The sequence below is a fragment of the Schistocerca nitens genome, chromosome 1 (genome assembly GCF_023898315.1).
Source record: "Schistocerca nitens isolate TAMUIC-IGC-003100 chromosome 1, iqSchNite1.1, whole genome shotgun sequence".
Lineage (NCBI taxonomy): Eukaryota > Metazoa > Arthropoda > Insecta > Orthoptera > Acrididae > Schistocerca > Schistocerca nitens.
The window spans coordinates 13,313,450-13,332,497 of NC_064614.1; the positions used below are offsets into that span (position 1 = coordinate 13,313,450).

The 19,048-nt window shown below is 46.0% G+C and overlaps 1 protein-coding gene across 1 annotated transcript in view; it reads right to left on the bottom strand.

The window, feature by feature from the left end:
* The window catches only part of LOC126240572 (uncharacterized), a 204,718-nt gene that overhangs the window by 175,765 nt on the left and 9,905 nt on the right, over nt 1-19,048 (bottom strand). Inside the window, exon 3 of the mRNA XM_049947935.1 lies at nt 8,512-8,636. Within this exon, the coding sequence (XP_049803892.1) occupies nt 8,512-8,636 (125 nt within the window). The remainder of the gene's footprint in view (nt 1-8,511; nt 8,637-19,048) is intronic.

Below are 19,048 nucleotides of genomic sequence, written 5' to 3' on the forward strand. Positions count from 1 at the left end.
AAACGAATCGTTCCCAACATATCCGCTTGCTCCGTTTGATTAAATAACGGGCTTTAGCGCGAAGGCGTTTAAAAGTAGTAAGGCTGGCTACGGATGGGTGCCTCTTGAAGTGTTGCAAAGCTCGACGGCGATCACGGATGGCAATGGCAATGGCCGGACTCCACCACGGGACTTGCCGGTGACGAAATAGTCCAGATGAGCGCGGGACAGCAACGTTAGCAGCGCGAACAATCGCGTCAGACACGTCACGTAGGACGTCATCAATACAACCCGACAAAGAGGGAGAAAACTCGACCTGTGCAGTGTATAGAGGCCAATCGGCGCGGTGGAAAGACCAACGAGGTAACCTGTCCATCGGGGAGCGCGAAGGGAGCGTGAGAATCAACGGGAAATGGTCACTATCACAAAGGTCGTCGTGTGGCGACCAGTGTAATGAAGGGAGGAGAGAGGGAGAAGAAAGAGAAAGATCAATGGCAGAAAAGGTACCATGACCAGCACTGAAATGAGTAGGGGAGCCATCATTAAGAAGGCACAGGTCGTGGTCTGCAATAAATTGGTCTATAAGAAGACCTCGACTAGATGGAAAGGCACTGCCCCACAAAGGATGATGAGCATTAAAATCCCCAAGGAGGAGGAAGGGAGGAGGAAGTTGCTGAAGAAGGGTGGTTAAGGCAGCAGGTGTAAGAGCCCTGTCAGGAGGGAGATAAAGATTGCAAACGGTGACTGCAGAGTCTAAGTGGACCCTAACAGCAACCGCTTCCAATGTAGTTTGGAGAGGAATCCACGTGCAAGCAATGTCGGTACGGACCAACGTACAAACGCCACCAGAAGCCCGCAAGGGTCCGACCCGATTGCGACAGAAAACACGGAACCCACGGAGGGTCGGTGAGTGAGCATCAGTAAAATGTGATTCCTGGAGAACCACACAAGCTGCAGAGTAGGACGAAAGAAGGGATTTCAATTCCGGAAGGTGTTGATAGTAGCCATTACAATTCCATTGGAGAACCACAGAACGATGGTTTAAATGAGGGCTGAACACGCTAAATCCAGTCATACTGCCGGGTCCCCACCCGTCACAGACAAGGAGGGGGCGACATCCATAAACGACAGGTCAGAATCCAGTTGTGAAGTCGGGGAAGGGACCTCCGGTGACACCAGAGGCTCTTTGTCCCGGGACTTATGTTTCTTCTTCTTTTCAGGCTGAGATCGAGGAGGGCTGTGTGGCATAAAGGAGCCAGCTGCAGCAAGATCAGGAACAGAAAGAGACCGGGCGACCTGGGGGCCGACAGACCGCGGCTCTCGCGGTCGCCGCGCGGCAGCAGACCTTTGACCTGGAAGGTGCCGGGAAGGGGCATCCCGGGAGAGGCGCCCTTGACCGGCAGACGCCGAAGGAGTGGGACACTTCTCCGGCTTGGGAGGGGGAGCAGCACCCAGAGGAGAAGGTGTGGGAGCCGCAGGGGAGGGGGGGAGGAGGGGGGTCCGGGATGGGGGTAAGGAAGGGGGGGGAAGGGGGGAAGATGTAACCAAGGCGTAACTTGATGTCATAGACACAGGGTGCAGTCGTGCATATTTCTTACGGGCCTCTGTGTAGCTTAAACGATCGAGGGACTTATACTCTTGGATCTTTTTTCCTTTCTTATAAACTGGGCAATCTGGTGAACGTGGAGAATGACTACCACGACAATTTACACATACAGGAGGGGGAACACAGGGACTCCCCTCATGGAGTGGACGTCCACAGTCACCACAGAGAGGGTCCTGGGAACAGCGAGAAGACATGTGGCCAAAACGCAAGCACTTAAAACACCGCATAGGAGGTGGGATGTACGGCTTCACATCACAGCGATAGACCATAATCTTAACTTTCTCAGGAAGGGTATCCCCTTCAAAGGCCAGGATAAAGGCACCAGTATCAATACGGTTATCTTTAGGACCCTTCTGAACACGCCGAACAAAGTGAACACCCCGCCGTGCGAGATTGTCCCGAAGTTCCTCATCAGTTTGAAGGATGAGGTCCCTGTGGAAAATCACACCTTGTACCATATTTAGAGACTGGTGAGGGGTAATAGACACAGGAATTGTGCCAAGATGGGTACAGGCACGAAGGGCCGCAGATTGGGCAGCTGAAGTAGTTTTAATCAGCAACGAACCCGACCGCATCTTGCTCAGGGAGTCCACTTCGCCAAACTTGTCTTCAATGTGTTCCACAAAGAATAAAGGCTTGACACTGGTGAAAGTATCTCCATCAGTCCTGGTGCAAACTAGATAACGGGGGAAAGGTTTTGCCCCTAGACGACGGGCCTGACCCTCTTCCCAGGGGGTAGCCATGGAAGGGAAGGCCGAAGGGGCAAGAGAAGCAGCACTTGAGGAATCAGTACCACGCAGAGAGACGGCCGCAGAACGGCCAGAGTTTTGGACCCTTATGCGTTTCATCTGCATAGCGTCCGCCCTGATACCACCCACTCCGATCAGGGGCTCTCCTCACGGGCGCCACCCAGCCACAGCAAGGGCCGTCTGGCACGGCGGCCATTGCCGGGAGTTCCGATGCTCCAGGATGACGAGCAACCACTCCAAGGCATGCATGAGGAGGTCACAGCTCAGGTATCAGAAGTGTGATCCCTGTGTGTTCAGGGGGCTCAACCAAAAGGGTACATAGCGACCCCACCACACGGGCTGGCTACCGTGCTGGCTATGCACCCTAGCATCAGACCACGACGTGAAAGAAAAGGTGGAACGTACTAGGAGGGCGCACGTCGGAGACACTAGGTAAGGTGCTCTTCCCCAAATGGCTCACACTACGGAAGAGAAATTTTGGAATGGAGGTCAAACCCCAGAGGGGGACCAAGGAATGCCAAAAAGAGGAGATAAGGACGCAACAAAGCCAGAGAGTAAAACCAACAGAACCAGGAGGATAGCGGGGCCAACATAAGCAAGGACACCAATAGTGGGAGAGGAGAGGGCGAGGGGAAAGGAGCATGGAGGGGAAAGGAGGGGAAGGAAAAGGAAATGCAGCCCGGGAGAGAAAGAAGGCTGCAATGGCTCGGGGCCCCGTGCTCGCCACGCACGTATCCACAAAAGAGATGTGGACCCCCTGGGGGGGCAGAGGGGGGGAGGCGCGCGCGTGTGGGGGAGGCAGAGGGGGGGAGGCGCGCGCGTGTGGGGGAGGCAGAGGGGGGGAGGCGCGCGTGGGGGAGACAGAGGGGGGGAGGCGCGCGTGGGGGAGACAGAGGGGGGGAGGCGCGCGTGGGGGAGACAGAGGGGGGGAGGCGCGCGTGGGGGAGACAGAGGGGGGGAGGCGCGCGTGGGGGAGACAGAGGGGGGGAGGCGCGCGTGGGGGAGACAGAGGGGGGGAGGCGCGCGTGGGGGAGACAGAGGGGGGGAGGCGCGCGTGGGGGAGACAGAGGGGGGGAGGCGCGCGTGGGGGAGACAGAGGGGGGGAGGCGCGCGTGGGGGAGACAGAGGGGGGGAGGCGCGCGTGGGGGAGACAGAGGGGGGGAGGCGCGCGTGGGGGAGACAGAGGGGGGGAGGCGCGCGTGGGGGAGACAGAGGGGGGGAGGCGCGTGTGGGGGAGACAGAGGGGGGGAGGCGCGTGTGGGGGAGACAGAGGGGGGAGAGACGGAGTTAATAAGAGAAGTGAACTTTCACACGAGCATTGCTGTCTCGAACATATAGAACATGGTTCAACTGTCTCCTACTTTAAGTACAGTTATACTTTATCCCATGAAAGGGGAATGAGACAGTCAACTGGATATGTGACTCTGTTCACATCTCAACAATGGAAAATCCACGATGCCAGGATTGAATGTAATAATATTTGTGAAAAGGACAGTTGCTACACACTGTCTAGCGGAGATGCTGAGGCATAGATTAGCACCACAAAAAGAACGTCAGAAAGTGAGCTTTCTGCCAACAAGGTCTTCATCAGAAACAGAAAAACACACACACACACACACACACACACACACAGTTCACACATGCATGACAACAGTCTCTGGGTGCTGAGGCCAGACAGCGAGCAGCTGTGTCTCATGGGAGAAGCAGCTGAGTGGCGGGGGTAAGCGTGCTGGTGACTGGGAAAGAGAGCAGGGTAGGGGTGGGGATGGTAGAGTATTGCTTGCAGAAGCATACAGGGATGAAATGGAGAGAGAGTAGGGCAGCTAAGTGCAGTCAGGAGGTTAGATGAGTCGGGTGGAGGGGAGGGGGGGGAGGAAAGGAAGTAATTGAAAAATAGAGAAGTAAAAAGTCTGTGGGCTAGATGGATAAGTACAATGACTAACGAAGGCTGAGGCCAGGAGGGTTATGGGAAGGTAGGATATACTGCCAGGAGAGTTCCCACCTGCGCAGTCCAGACAAGCTGGTGTTGGTGGGAAGGATCCAGATGGTATAGGCTGTGGAAGCAGTCACTGAAATGAAGAACGTCTTGTTGAGTGGCATGCTCAGCAACAGGGTGCTCCAATTTTTCCTTGGCCCAAACACTACAATGGGCAAAACAGGACAAGAAAACCACACAGAGATGAAACAGGGAGAAGAGATTAAAATCAAGAAAGCAAGTTACCGTGGTTGGCTGACCATGAGAATAAAAAAGGAGAAGCCAGCCACTCTGCAACACATTAAAACCTCCACCTTAAAAGTCCTAGGGTGGAGGACACAGACAGACAAAGGACATGCGCTAATACTCAGATCATATGATAAAACAAACCCTCACGAATAAAATGTGAAACTAATGCTGCTGTTGATGAACTGTTGCCCAAAATCGAAGGTAGGGTGCTGGGAAAGTTAAAAGTCTGCAGCAGAATGGCTGAAAGTGCGCAGTCCAGCAAGAGGTGGACTACTTCATTTGGGAGCCACGGCGACACTGAAGTGGGTCCTCGTGACAGAGGAGGTAACCATTTGAGAGCCACAGATGGCCAATGCGGAGCTGATAAAGGACAACTGATTCCCTGCGAGAAGCCTGCAGGGAAGACTTCAACACATTCACAGTATCCTTAATGACATGCAGTTTCAGAGATTTCAATCTCCAGGAGTGGTTTACACGTCGCCCGTTTGGCCAGCCTGTCAGCAAGCTCGTTGTCTGGGATTCCGATAGCCCTGGGGTCCACACAAACACCACTGACCGACTGGACCATTCCAGGGCAGGGATGGACTCCTGGATGTTTGCTACCATAGGATGGTGAGTGTAGCACTGATTGATAGCTTGTAAGCTGCTCAGGCAGTCAGAACAGAGAAGAAATGACTCACCAGAACAGGAACATTGAAGTGCACGAGATACGGCCACAAGTTCTGCAGTGAATACACTGCAGCCAGCGGGCAAGGAATGCTGTTCAATATGGTCTCTGTGGTCTTACACGAAGCCAACATTACCAGCAGCCATCGAGCAATTGGTGTAAACAATTTCAGAGCCCCGGAACACGTTAAGAATCGAGAGGAACTGACAGTGGAGAGCGGTGGGGTTAACGGAGTCCTTAGGGCCATGCAAAAGGTCCAGACAAAACTTCGGCCGAGGTGTACACCACGGAGATGTACGTGATTGTACCTGAAGTAGAGGTGGTAAAGGAAAGGACTCCAGTTCAGAGAGAAGGGATCACATGTGAACTGCTGATGGGGGAGATGAGCTGCCACGGGTGGGAAAAAGAGACGGTAATTTGGATGCTTGGAGAACTACAAATGTGTGCAACATAACAGGTGAGCAGTTCTGCATGTTGGTTCTGCAATTGAGGGACTACAGCCACCATCAGGACACAGGTCACCAGAATCTTTCTAAAAGCGCCCGTCACTAGACAAACGCTACAGAGGTGCACTGGCTCATGTAAATGCAATGCTAACAGCGTCACTGAACCATAAACCAGACTCCCATTGTCAAGGTGGGATTGAACAAGGACTCTGTACAGCTGCAGCAGTGTAGAGCGATCTGCACTCCAGCCAGTGTTGCTCAGGCAGCGGAGGGCACTGAGGTGCTGCCAGCATTTCTGCTTAAGCTGACGAAGGTGAGGAGCCATGTCAATCGGGTTTTGAAAACCAGTCCTAAGAATCGATATGTCTCCACTACAGTGAGTGGATTGTCATTAACATAAAAGTTCTGGTTCCGGATGAACGGTATCACGCCGACAAAAGTGCACGACACACGACTTCACAGCTGAAAACTGGAAGCCGTGAGCTACAGCCCGTGAGTGCACCTTGTGAATGGCTCCCTGTAGGCACTGCTCAGAAACACCAGTACTGGAGAAGCAATACGAAATGTAGAAGTCATCCGAATAAGGAGAAGGGTAGACCGAAGGCCCTACAGCTGCTGCTAGGCCGTTAACGGCCACCAAAAATTGAGATACATTGAAAATAGAGCCCTGCAGAACGCCATTCTCCTGAATATGGAGGGAACTATGGGAGGCACCAACTTGGACACAGAAAGTACAGAGCGACAGGAAGTTTTGATAAAAATCTGGAGCAGGCCCCAGAGACCCCACTCATACAATGTGGCAAAGATACGAGTTTGCCAGGTCGTGTTGTATGCTTTACATCTGTTTGGATGGCACACTTGAGGGACACTAGATTATCAGTGGTAGCGCGACTCTGGCAGAAGCCGCCTTGACATGGAGCCAGTGACCCCAGGACCCAACACAAGCACCGACACACCATACATTCCAGTAGTTTACAGAGAATGTTGGTGGGGCTGATGGAACAATAGCTATCCACATCAAGCAGATTTTTACTGGGTTTTAGCGCCAAAATTAAGGTGCTCTCCCGCCACTGCGATGGAAAGATGCTATCGCACCAGATCCGGTTGAAGATGATGGGGAGATATCGCTTGTAGTAATGTTTAATCATCTGAAAGCAGGGGGGAGGGGGGGGGGCTGGTAATGCTTGTGACTGGCCCAGCTTAAGTGGTGGTGGGACGATCTTCGGGACAGGTCTTGCGTCTAGGTCTATTACATGGAAAGGATAGTGGGTAAGACAGCCCTAGTTCTCATTTCAGGGCACAACAAGAGGTAGCTGAAACCCTGGCAGAGAATGTGATTCAGTTGCTCTAGTCCTGCGTGGTACTCAAGTCATGAGGGGAATGCTCCTCTGTGGCCGGACGGTGGGACTTTGGTAGGTGATGGGCGACAAGAGAGATGGCATGGGAGATCTGTTTTTGTACAAGGTTGGGAGGGTAATTATGGTCTGTGAAGGCCTTAATGAGACCCTCATTATAAGTCACGAGGGAGCACTTGGCAGTAGAGATGCAATGGGCTCAGGTGGCTAGGCTGTATGCAAGGTGCTTCTTGGTATGGAATCGGTGACAGCTGTCTAAGTCTAGGTATTGCTGGTGGTTGGTGGGTTTGATATGGGCACAGGTACTAATGTAGTCAACTATGAGGTGGAGATTGGCATCTAGGAAGGTGGCTTGTTCGGTTGAGGTTATGGAGAAATGTGGATAGAGTGTCCTCACCATGCATCCAGATCACAAAGATATCATCAATGAATCTGAACAGGGTGAGAGGTTTGGGATTCTGGGTGTTTAGGAAAGATTCCTGTGGATGACCCATGATGAGGTTGATATAGGTTGGTGTCATTTAAGTGCCCATAGCCATACCCCAGATTTCTTTGTAGGTAATGCCTTCGAAGGTGAAGTAATTGTGGGTGAGAATATTGTTGGTCACAGTGACTAGGAAGTAGATTGTAGGTTTGGATTCCATCGTGCATTGGAAAAGGTAGTGTACAATAGCTTAAGATCATGGACATCAGGGATGTTAGTGTAAATGGAAGTGGCATCAATAGTGGCTACCAGGACACAATGTAGTAAAGGAACAAAAACTACGGAGAGTCGTTAGAGGAACTGGTAGGTATCTTTTATATAGGAGGGTAGGTTGTTGCTAATAGGTTGAAGGTGATTGTCTAAGAGAGCAGAGATTCTCTCAGTGAGGGTATGATAATGGGCACAATAGGGCATCCTGGATGTTCGGGTTTATGGACTTTAGGAAGCATGTAGAATGTATTGGTGTGAGGGGTAGTTCTAGGATGGACCTAAGGATTTGAGGAGATTCTGTTGGATTATGGAATGGGGTAACTGTGGCAGAGTTTGTAGGTGGATCAATCTGACAGCTGGCAAAGTCCTTCTGCCAGGTAATCCTTGCGGTTCAAAACAACAGCGGTGGACCCTTTGTCAACAGATAGGATTATAAGGTCAGGGATCAGTTTTTGGGTGGTGGATTGAGATTCTTTCTGCAGATGTACTGTTACTTTGCATGTTGAGGGATTTGGGGAATCTCTGCATCTCCACTGTAAGATGGGTAGCAACTATTCTTTTCATAATATCTGTACACATTCCAATATTTTCCCATTTTGTCAACTTATATTTATTCATTATCTATTTGTTAATAGCAGTACAAGCTATTCATGATACTTAAAAAGCACAATTGCACGCGCGCGCGCACACACACACACACACACACACACACACACACACACACACACACACACACACACACACACACACACTGTAAATAGTGTCTCATAGTGTTTTTGTTTCATACTTACTGCAATCTGAATCTCTCGTTTAGCAACATTCAGATCATGTTCATTATTGACATACATCCGCTTCAGTGCATACCGTGTTCCGCCACCCCCACTGCCTTTCACCAGGAAGACAACAGCGAATCCCCCTGAAAATGAAGGCAGAGAGATGAACTTACTGATGCTAGGTTACTACAACAACTTAAAATATTTGCTATGCTAGCCTTAGAAGTGTTACAATCCGTACCACTTACATGTCTCAATATAAATAGCAACTTTCAATCTCAATTTTCAAGTTAACAATTTGTAATCTTTGCTTCAAACGTATACTCAAATTATGTGAGCCAAAAATGAAAGATCAACAATACGATGTATAGAAAAAAAGAACTGATTAATAACACAATGGAATTAGGAGTGCTGTTTGAGAAGGGCGAGAGAACTGAAATTGGAGAAAGGTGTGCGAGTTGTGTAAGGGAACGAATCTTATTTTGAATGGCAGGTCAGGTGTACCAAGGTACAGGTGATCATTCAACGTCGGGGAACCTCTGGTGCTGTTTAAAATCCTTGGAAACCCCACAGTCACTCCATTTTCAGATGGAAACAGCCTCAACAGTTTGTACTCACTCAAGCTTGAGTGGCAGACAGTGACAGAATCACAAATCTCTGGGCAGATAGTGTAAGTGGTGACTTAGAAGGAAGGTCAGCATTGTCCGTAATTCTGATGATTTATTAACAGCAAAATCGATTTTTGATCACATAATGATCATCTTCAGTGCTTTAGCGGACAAATTAAAGCTCGTAGGCACTGGTGATCGTTTATTGTGATCGTTTCGTAGCTTCTGTTACTGCTCATAACTAGACACCAGTGCCTACGAGCTTTAATTTGTCCGCTAAAGCACTGAAGATGATCATTATGTGATCAAAAATCGATTTTGCTGTGACCTTTCACTCCTCCGAGAAATGTTGTGTACAAGGTAGCACACTGAAGAAATTAGGCTGAGGCAGCAAATGTGTGTGTTTATGAAATGCGTTCAAGTAAATGGATGTTGACTTCACTTACGGCCTACTGTATCCACACAGCTGCATTCAATCCCCAACCACTAAAAACTACTCTCTACTTAACTTTTCAGAATGCTGTGTTTTCATTACAATATCACACATTGAGATTTGTGAGTCAAATTCCTTTTTCTTCAAATGAAACTACACGACTTGTTGGTTCTGGTCCAGTTGCACTAATGTGACCACCACCTACGTTCCACATCAACAAGACATATGGTATCAATAACAGTAGAGCGTATATAAAGTGTGTCATACAAATGCGGAAAACAGTGTAGTGGTTGTCGTAATGTGGAAATGAAGCAATCTATCTGACGTCCAAAAGGGGATGATCATTAGCCTTCAGGCCAAGGGTGGAAGCATTTCCAAAACTTTTCATATGTTGCCATGATTAAAGTGTACCCTGCATGGCAAAATGGCACTATCCAAAACCAGGACCAAGGCGACTGTAGTGGACCACAGGCCATAGGCATGAAACTTGGAAGAGTTCTCAGAGAGGAAGGACACAAAAAACAAATCCTGATGAACCCAACTGTAACTGAGAATCAATAAAACCAAGACATAGAAACGATTAGAAGTGAGAGATGGGTATGAGGGTGAAGGTGGATAGGATACTCTGCTCACAAAGCAGCTGGAGGCTGCCGGGATGCGTTACGTAATCAGAGAGAGACCTTCTGCATCTGACCAGTGTTTCCTCACACTATATTACTCCAGGAAAACTAGAAACACGGACAAGTTGTTAAAATCACATGTCGAAGAATGATGATGAGAGAGTATATCAATAGCAGATGGAAAAGAATAAGAAGAATTAAAATTGTGGGAAGGGCAGGAGCTGGCCCAGACACTAAGCAAGGGCAGCCAAATGCTCCTGGGTTCGGAGCAGGTGACAGGGTACCCCTCCAGTCCCTGAAGGGTGTGACGAAGCCTATATGCCCTGCCTCATAGAGACGAGTAAAAACTACTTTCACGGATAAAATGTAAAACCAAGTCAGCCGCTTTGGCATCGTCGTTCACTACCACAAAGATGCAACATGTCAGCAAGTCTAAGGTTTCACAATAAGGTAGCCGAATTGTGACAGTCCAGTAGGGATGTGGGTCACCATCAGACAGGCATCACACCAACGGTGTGGTGGATCCTCATGTCATAAGATGTTGTCATAGGTCTGTCAAGCATAGCCAATGTGAAGCCGATTGAACAGTAGAACCTGTGAAATGAACAAAGGGAAGACTCGCACACAGACATGGCCTGCCCTTTATTGCTCACAGTTTGTTCAAAGAAACCAGGGCGCACCAACCTGTGTTCCAAGCCTTCATGAACTGACTGTAGAGTCGATAGAAGGACCAGTTCTGGAATCCTCATCTCCAAAGTCGGCATCCTGGTAGAGAACTTGACCATTCGGTTAGCATATTCATTCCCCAAGATCCCACCTTGGTGCATGGTCCTGTCGGACTGACTGTCCAACTTAATAGGTCAGAAAGAACGTTCTGGATACTCACAGCCAATGGATGTTGACGGTAGGACTACTCCATGGCTTTAAGAGTACTCAGGGAATTACTGTTGATTAGGAATGTTTCGCCAGTGAAAGAAAGAATGTAACTGAGGATTCGAGCGATAGTCACCAATTCTGCAGTGAATAAACTGCATCCATTTGGCAGGGAGCGTAGTTCACTGCGTCTTGAATGTTTGAATGTGCATAGGCAAAACAAGTTCATCTGTCAACCATGGAGCCATCAGTACACACCATTTCCAAACTGGAAATGCATCAAGGACTGCCGGGGGGGGGGGGGGGGGGGGGGGCAAAAAAAAAAAAGAGGAAGCAGTGGGGTCAATGGAGTCTTTCCATCCAAAGGAAAGGTCGCAACCGATCTGAGGACGTGGAATGCACTAAAGGGGCATACACAATTGCTTCCCAACAAGACGCAAAAGTGGGGGAAGTTTAAGTACAGAGCACAGACAATGTATATGAACTGTGGTCATGACTACAGTCCTGGGCTACTGCTGTGGGAGATGTAGTTCCCTACCAGAAAAAAAAGGACATGATAGTTTGGATGCAAATTTGTATCGGATAATTGGGTAGTAATAGTTGACGCCTAATCTGTAGTGGAAGGACTCCAGCCTCTGCAAGTAGGCTGTTCACTGAGCACCTGGTCATCAAGGCAAAGTTCTGGTTGGGGATGGACAGTACGACAGCAACAGAACTGCAAGACTCGTGTCTTGGCCTCTGATCTGTGGATTTCTGGTGAGAGGGAACTCCATCACTAGCAGATGCCAGAGGAGGGAGCACTGACTGTGTGCAGGAAATGGTTCCCAAAGATGGTGACAGTTGGTTGGCTGATTTGAGGGAGAGGATAAACAGTGGGTAACTGGTCCCATCGTATGAAAGAAGGATGGAAAAGGAAATCAGCCTTGCCCTTTCAAAGGAACCATCCAGGCGTACACCTGAAGCAATTTAAAAGATGGTGCTGCAGAAACCACAAGAGAGGAGTGCAGTTTGAGACCTGGTTCATAAAAAAACTGATGTAGGGGGATGACTTTTGCATAAGTGGTCAACATGTCAACAGGATGCAGGTGTTCATTCCCCCCCCCCCCCCCCCACACACACACACACACGTCAGTATATGACAGGTGGTCAGTAGACTTGTATTCTTGTACCCCCTTTTCTTTCTTAAAGGCTGGGCAAAATTGTGAATACAGAAGATGGCATTCTGTACAACTAACACACATAAGCAGTTGGTCAGAAGGACTACCTTTGCAGAGTGATCTTTCACAGTCCACACTTTTGGTCAGCCGTGCAGAAGGATGACAGTTGACCAACACAAAGGCATTGGAAGCACCTCGGGGTAGGGGGGTGAAGGGGGAGGTGTGAACTAAGGTTCCACATCACACCTGTACACCATGACTTACTTTTTCTGGGAGGACATTTCCTTCAAAAGCTAAAATGAAAGTACCGGTATCTGTTTAATTACCCTAGGGACCACCAGACAAACTGCATGCCTCGCCCTGCAAAATCTGCCCATAGCTCCTGATCTGTCTGGAGTTTGAGGTCTCTGCATAAGATGACTCATTGGACCGTATTCAAAGTTTTGTGTGGGGCAATGGTCACTAGTATGTCACCCAGTCACTCAGATCTATGAAAAGTTGTAGATTGTGCAGCAGACTGGGCTTTAATTAGTGGTGATCCATTGCACGTTCTTCCCAATGACCTAAATTCTCCATATTTATCTTCACTGTGTTCCACAAAAAAACAATGGTTTCATAACAGTAAATTATCTCCAGCTGCTCGGCTACATACCAGATATTGGGCAAATTGTTTCGCCCCCAATCACCTGGCTTGTTCCTCTTCCAATAATGTGGGGTAGTGGAAGCAGTACGATTATGACTGCCTGCATTGTAATTCCTAGACCCGTCTGCTTAGATGGTCAGATTGCTATTGCTTTGGTTTAATTTGATACGTTTAACGTGCGAAATGTCTGCGGTCATCCTACCCAGTCCGATGAAAGCTCCACTCAGCCACAACAACATATGTCTCACATGATAGCCGTTGCTGGAGGTCCTGATACCCTAGGATGACAGGCATCTGCTTCTTGGCATGCAAGGGAAGCTACCAGCACAGGCATCAGCAGTGTGACCCCCGTGTTGCTGGGGGCTCTACTGAAATGGTACATAATGATCCCACAATAGTGTGTTGGCTTTTAAGAGCACATATGAGTCTGTGCAATTATAGTGAAAAGATGTTTAACACTGAGTAATTTAAATAGTGCCTACTGGATGCAGTCAGCCCACAAAAAAAAAAAAAAAGAGGTAATGCTGTTCAAATCCACAAGAGGACCAAAAATTACTTCAGGCAAAAGGTGATGTAAGGTAAATGACGAATATGTCAAGAAAGGAAAGCAGAACTTAGCGGACAGTTGAGTCAATATCAAAAGCTGCCATTATGAGAAAGTAAGTAAGAGAAGGAAGAATATTCAGAGACGAGAGATTTCAGCACAAGAAAGCAAGTAGATACCATGATTGGTAGTCTCCTCAGGTTTGCTGCAGTATCCTAAAATCAACAGGACTCAATAATTTGGCGATCCATCTGTCCGTCATCTTAAGGAGAATGCTACTGGGTTCATTACATCATTTTATGGCTGTCTGATGACAATGGATAGTCAGCACAATTTCTTCAGACCTTCATGGCACCAGCTACCACCAACGAAGGTCACCCGGAATGGGAAATTGCTGTACTGGCAGCACTAATAATCGCAGCAGGGGTGTGCCTGCAGGCACTGTCAGTGACTGGTGACACAAAGGATTCAAAAGCGGTTTGGGAGCTCTGTCTGTCTGTCTGCCGTCTTAAGTGCACAGCATGGTGGCCAGTTCAATTAATGGTGTAAAGGAAATGGCACAATCACTCAAAATGGTCACTATTCCAGTAGTTGATGGGACAGACCATTGTACTGGGGCAACAAAATAGAAACAATTATTTGTATAGTGCTTCAGTCACTATTATTTATATTTTTCACATAACTATGCATTTCAATGGTCATACAGTCATCTTCAAGTGGATACAGTAGTATCTTTACATGGTTGACTTTGTCTGTGGTATACACAGGAGCTGTCTATTTGATTGATAGCACTTGGCAGAGATGTCTTGTGTCGTTTTGCATGAATATCCGGGCAAACATGATCTCTGTATGCTGCCACAACAAATACCATGTGTTTGTCACTACACATTCTCCAATGTCAGGAGATTTACAAGTTTTAGAATTGTAAATACTGTTAACATTGTAAGATGTGTAGTGACAAACACACAGAATTGACTACAGCAGCATACAGCAGTCATGAATGTTCCCATGTCTACTCAACTATCTTTCAGCTTTTTCTACATAAGGCAAAGTGAGCCCACTGCTGCTCCAGATTGGTATGCAATTCTTCATCCAATTTAGGGTAAAGAGACAGTGGAAAATGTTACACTGAGTCATATAATAGTTCAAAAGAAAAAGCCAGGCAGTACATGGAAGAGTCAGTTTTGAAAAATTTTAGTCAGATTAAGTTTCATCTAACAATCTCTTGTGAAATAAGGAAAATTATTAAATCTTTGAAAAATAAATGTTCTGTTGGAGTAGATGACATCACTAACAAGTTATTAAAACAATGTGGAGCAATTACAGCTGATGTTTTGAGTCACATACGTAATGCACCACTGACTCCAGACAGGTTAAAATATGCCATTGTCAGGCATCTCTACAAAAAGGGGGAAACCACAGATGTCAATAATTACCGGCCAGTATCCTTGCTTACAGCATTTTCAAAAATCTTTGAGAAAGTAATGTACTCATGAGTGGTTAGCCATCTCAACAGTAATGGGATACTTAGTAAATCACAGTTTGGTTTTCAGAAATGCTGTTCCACTGAGACAGCAAAATACAATTTCACTGTCCACATAATAGAGTCTTTAAACAGTAAAATGTCACCAGTAGGAATATTCTGTGACTTATCCAAAGCATTTGATTGTGTGAACCATGACATTATGTTAGAGAAATTACAATTCTATGGTATAAATGAACAGCATATGAGTGGTTTAAGTCATATATACAGAACAGGAAGCGGAAAGTCTCTTTACATGCTTCAAGTGATTCAAAGGAGTTTGCCACTTCATCTAACTGGAGTGAAATTACATTAGGTGTTCCACAAGGTTCGATCATGGGTACTCTCCTGTTCCTGATATATCTTAATGACCTCCCTTCTTATGTGAAACAAGATGTTGAACTGACACTGTTTCCTGATGGCCGGCCGCGGTGGTCTCGCGGTTCTAGGCGCGCAGTCCGGAACCGTGCGACTGCTACGGTCGCAGGTTCGAATCCTGCCTCGGGCATGGATGTTTGTGATGTCCTTAGGTTAGTTAGGTTTAAGTAGTTCTAAGTTCTAGGGGACTAATGACCACAGCAGTTGAGTCCCATAGTGCTCAGAGCCATTTTTTGTTTCCTGATGATAACAAGCATAATTATTAATCCAGTAAAAGAAAGTCTGACAGAAAATGATACAAATAAGGTCTTTGGAAAAGTTATTAATTGGTTTTCTGCGAAAGGGCTTGCTCTTAACTTTGAAAAAAACACAGTACATCCAATTTTCTGCTGCAAAAAGTATAATTCCTTCAATAAACATAACTCATTAAAAGAAGTCAGTAACCAGGGTAGAGCATACTAAGTTTTTGGGTGTATATATAGATGAGAACCAGAATTGGAAAATTCATATTTTGAATCTCCTAAAGCGACTAGGTTCAGCAACTTTCGCAATCAGTATAATTGCCAATTTTGAGGATGTAGAAATTAGTAAGCTAACATACTTTGCATACTTACACTCTCTGATGTCATACAGAATAATATTCTGGGGCAACTCAACACTTAGGCAAAAGGTATTCACTGCTCAAAAGAAAGTAGGCCTAGTTAGAATAATGTGTGGGTTCATAGTCGCACATCTTGTAGGCATCTGTTTAAAAGGTTAGGAATTTTTACAACTGCTTCACAGTGTATTTACTCAGTAATGAAATTTTTTCTCAACAACATGGACCAGTTTAAAATCAATAGCGACATTCACGATTACAATACCAGAAAAAAAGAAAGACCTACACTATCCTTTACTTAACCTATCTTTGGCACAGAAAGGGGTAAAATATGCTGCTATAAAACGTTTTGATAAATTAGCAGATGAAATAAAATGTCTGACAGACAGCAGTAATAGTTTCAAAAACAAACTGAAATCATACCTACTTGACAACTCCTTCTATACCATAGATGAATTCTTGAATATGAGTAAATAAATCTGGAGATATAATATATGCATTTTGTGTCATGTAAGGGAATGGGATAGGTAATAGAAATATTTAGGTATAACACTATAATGTAAAAAACCCTTGTTTCCTGTGCACATTTCTTGTGCATTTGACACGTTCCACATTGTAACGGCTTTTCCATGCTATTGATCAATGGGACACATAACTAACTAATTAACTGTTGAGACTTGAGTAAAAGTACATCTACACAATTACTCTGCTATTCACAATTAAGTGCCTGGCAGAGGGTTCAATGAACCATCTTCAAGCTGTCCCTCTATCGTTCCACTCTCGAACGGCACGCAGGAAAAACGAGCACTTAAATTTTTCTGTGCGAGCCCTGATTTCTCTTATTTTATCGTGCATTTCTCCCTATGTAGGTGGGTGCCAACAGAATGTTTTTGCAATCTGAGGAGAAAACTGGTGATCGAAATTTCATGAGAAAATCTCGTCGCAACGAAAAGCGCCTTTGTTTTAATGATTGCCACTTCAATTCACATATCATGTCTGTGACACTATCTCCCGTATTTCGCGATAATACAAAATGAGCTGCCCTTCTTTGTACTTTTTCGATGTCATTCGTCAGTCCCACTTGATGCACAGCAATACTCCAGAATGGGGTAGACAAGTGTAGTGTAAGCAGTCTCTTTAGTAGATCTGTTGCACCTTCTAAGTGTTCTGCCAATGAATCACAGTCTTTGGTTTGCTCTACCCACAACATTACCTATGTGACCGTTCCAATTTACGTTATTTGTAACTGTAATCCCTAAGTATTTAGTCGAATTTACAGCATTAAAATTTGTGTGACTTATCACGTAATCAAAATGTAGCAGATTTCTTTTAGTATTCACGTGAATAACTTCGCACTTTCCTTTATTCAGGGTCAATTGCAACTTTTTGCACCACACAGGTATCTCATCTAAATCATTTTGTAATTCATTTTGGTCATCTGACTTTACAAGATGGTAAATGACAGCGTCATCTGCAAATTATCTAAGAGGGCTACTCTGGTTGTCTCCTATGTCATTAATATAGATCAGGAACAACAGAGGGCCTGTAACACTTCCTTGGGGAACGCCGGATATTACTTCTGTTTTACTATATGACTTTCCGTCTATTACTATGAACTGTGACCTTTCTGACATGAAATCACTAATCCAGTCACACAACTGAGGCGATATTCCATAGGCACACCGTTTGGTTACAAGACGCTTGTGAGGAATGGTGTCGAAAGCCTTCTGAAAATCTAAAAATATGGAGTCAATTTGACATCCCCTGTTGATAGCACTCATTACTTCATGAGTATAAAGAGCTAGTTGTGTTCTGCAAGAACGATATTTTCTGAATCCGTGCTGACTACGTGTCAGTAAATCATTTTCTTCGAAGTATTTCATAATGTTCGACTACAGTATATGTTCCAAAACCGTACTGCAAATCAACGTTAGTAATATGGGCGTGTAATTCGGCAGTTTACTCCTATTTCCGTTTTTGGGTATTGGTGCGACTTCAGCAACTTTCCAGTCCTTAGGTACGTAACTTTCCGTGAGCGAGCGGTCGTATGTAATTGCTAAAATGGCTCTGAGCACTATGGGACTTAACATCTATGGTCATCAGTCCCCTAGAAATTAGAACTACTTAAACCTAACTAACCTAAGGACAGCACACAACACCCAGTCATCACGAGGCAGAAAAAATCCCTGACCCCGCCGGGAATCGAACTCGGGAACCCGGGCGTGGGAAGCGAGAACGCTACCGCACGACCACAAGCTGCGGACTACGTAATTGCTAAATATGGAGTTATTGCGCCTGCATACTCTAAAAAGAACCTGAGTGGTATACCATCTGCACCAGAAGCCTTGCTTTTATTAAGTGATTTAAGCTGCTTTCCTACACCGAGGATATCTACATCTATGTTTCTCATCGTCGCAGTTGTTCTTGATTGGAATTCGGATATATTTACTTCGGCGTCTTTGATGAAGGAATTTTGGAAAACTGTGTTTAGTAGCTCTGCTTTGGTGGCACTGTCATCAGTGATTTCACCATTGTTATCGCGCAGTGAAGGTATCGATTGTGTCTTGCCATTGGTGTCCTTTATATATGACCAGAATCTCTTTGGGTTTTCTGCCAGATTCCGAGACAGTTTCATTGTGGAAATTATTAAAAGCATCTCACATTGAAGCACGCGCTATATTTCGAACTTCTGCAAAACTTTGCCAATCTTCACGATTTTGCCTTCTTTTAAATTTGGCATGCTTTTTTTGTTGCTTCTGCAACAGCGATCTGACCAGTTATGTAGACCGTGGGGGATCAGTACCTTCACTTATTAATTTATGTGGTATATATCTATCAATTGCCGTCAATAGTATCTCTTTGAGATCATTCCACATCTTTCCTACACTTGCGTGATCAGATAGGAAGGAGTGCAGACTGTCTCTTAAAAAGGCATTAAGTGCATTTTTATCAACTTCTTTAAATAGATGTACTTTGCGTTTCTTTTTATGGTTGTAGGTGTTACAGTATTCAGCCTAGCAGCAACTGACTTATGGTCGCTAATCTCTGTATTCGTCATGACACTGCCTATTTGTCCAGGATTATTTGTTGCTAAGAGGTCAAGTGTGCTTTCACAACCATTTACACTTCCAGTAGACTCATCAACTAGTTGTTCAAAATAATTTCCCAAGAAAGCATTC